The 1786-nt window shown below is 36.7% G+C and overlaps 1 protein-coding gene across 1 annotated transcript; it reads left to right on the plus strand.

Moving 5' to 3' along the window:
• Positions 1–104: 104 nt before the first annotated feature.
• On the plus strand, positions 105–1757 carry LOC119665436 (the record flags this gene model as incomplete). Its single annotated transcript, XM_038074663.1, has 1 exon — positions 105–1757. A coding segment is annotated over exon 1 (1653 nt), but the record flags the coding sequence as incomplete, so codon positions are not given.
• Positions 1758–1786: the final 29 nt, after the last annotated feature.

Raw genomic sequence — 1786 nt, forward strand, 5'->3', positions numbered from 1 at the left:
ATCCAACAAAACAAAATTCTACTGTCACACAAACAAGACGAACGAATGAACCTAGTGAAGCGTTGCCAAAGCGTCGAAAGATATATGATGGCACATCTTTAATGATGACCATACTTGTGACAATATTGATGATGCCATTAATACTTTCGAAACCCATTGAAGAAATATCATTTCCAAACAAACCCGGAATATATTTTGAAGGAATTGGCACCGTAAATCAAATCATTGGAAGATGGAAAATTATCACTTACTTTGAGTTCGCGCCTATTCGAAAGGAGATCGAAAGGTTTCAAAATGGCACAGCAGCACTTCAGCAATTGTGTCCATTGTTACAGCAACAAGAAAGCTGTTATGAGCTCGTCCGTCAATTCAATAATACTAACATAGAGTTACGAACTGAAACGAAGGTCATGACGAAACACCGATCAGCCAGAGGAGCCATCAATATAGTTGGAAATATTGCTAACAAATTATTTGGTGTTTTAGATTCAGAATATGCTGAAACGATTTCTAAAACTCTAACTCAAATCAACAATAATGAAGATGTACTATCAAAAATGATCAAAAATCAGACTACAGTCATGGACTCAACTCTAAATATATTCAGCAAAACTACAGAAGCCATTGCAGTCAAACTGAATCAACTACAAGATGAGACAAATAAAATAGTAGATTACACTAATCATAATACTAAACGTATTAACCACCTAGAGATCTATACATCACTGGTAACCCAACTTACATGGATGGCACATACATTAATGAAAATTGAAGCTGCGATATTTGATGTCTTAACTGATACTCAGCATGGCAGAATTAATTCTCTTTTGATGTCTCCACAACAACTTCAAGACCAAATCATGAAGATCAAGGGCCATTTACCTCATTCACTTCGTCTTCCATTTAATCAAGAGGATGTTATTCATTTATACACGTTGATGTCTTCACAAAGTGGAATCACACAAGATCATTTGATAGTTGTCTTACAACTGCCATTAACCGATCATGAGGATTTCGATTTATTCAATCTCGTCCCAATTCCTGCAACAGTCAACAATACAATGATGACAATAGTTCCAGAAGCTTCATTTTTAGCTGCCACGCCACATAGAGACCAATATTTTGCCTTAACTCGTGAACAGTATAAGGAGTGTATGATTTTCAAGCAACCAGAAAACAAACTACTTTGTTCAGATAAACAATCAAAATATAACACCGGCTCACAGGTTTACGCTTGCGAATTTAACCTATTAAAAAACATATCTGACAATACGTGTAATGTGCAGGAAACAAAATCGAACATTATTTGGAGTCCCCTGTATCATGCGAACCAATGGATATTCGGGTCAAAAAACAATACAACAGTTACGGCCGTCTGTAAGGGCATCACGACTCATTTAGAACTACAAGGTGCAACACTGCTGAATTTACAAGACGACTGTGTACTCAAACACCAAACGTCTACAATTCAGACACATCAAACGCTTACCGACACCATGTATGAATCTTACATTGCATTTGGTGAGATACCTGTCATCAATAACTCAGAATTATGGTCAAAGTTTAAAGGAAGTTCATTGAATCTCAGCAATGAACTTAAACAGTTAAAGCTACTTCACAATACTCTGAAAGATGAAAAATTCGCTGAATTACCACACAAACTACAGACGGACAGCATGCACCACTACGCAATTAATTCCATAACCCTAATTCTTGTCGTTGGAGCCATCATATGGATGATATGGAAAATAAAGCAGGTAAAGCGTCCAGAAGTCAATCAGCCAAC

The sequence above is a fragment of the Teleopsis dalmanni genome, unplaced genomic scaffold, assembly GCF_002237135.1.
Source record: "Teleopsis dalmanni isolate 2A unplaced genomic scaffold, ASM223713v2 unscaffolded_contig_5292, whole genome shotgun sequence".
In the NCBI taxonomy this organism is placed as follows: Eukaryota; Metazoa; Arthropoda; class Insecta; order Diptera; family Diopsidae; genus Teleopsis; species Teleopsis dalmanni.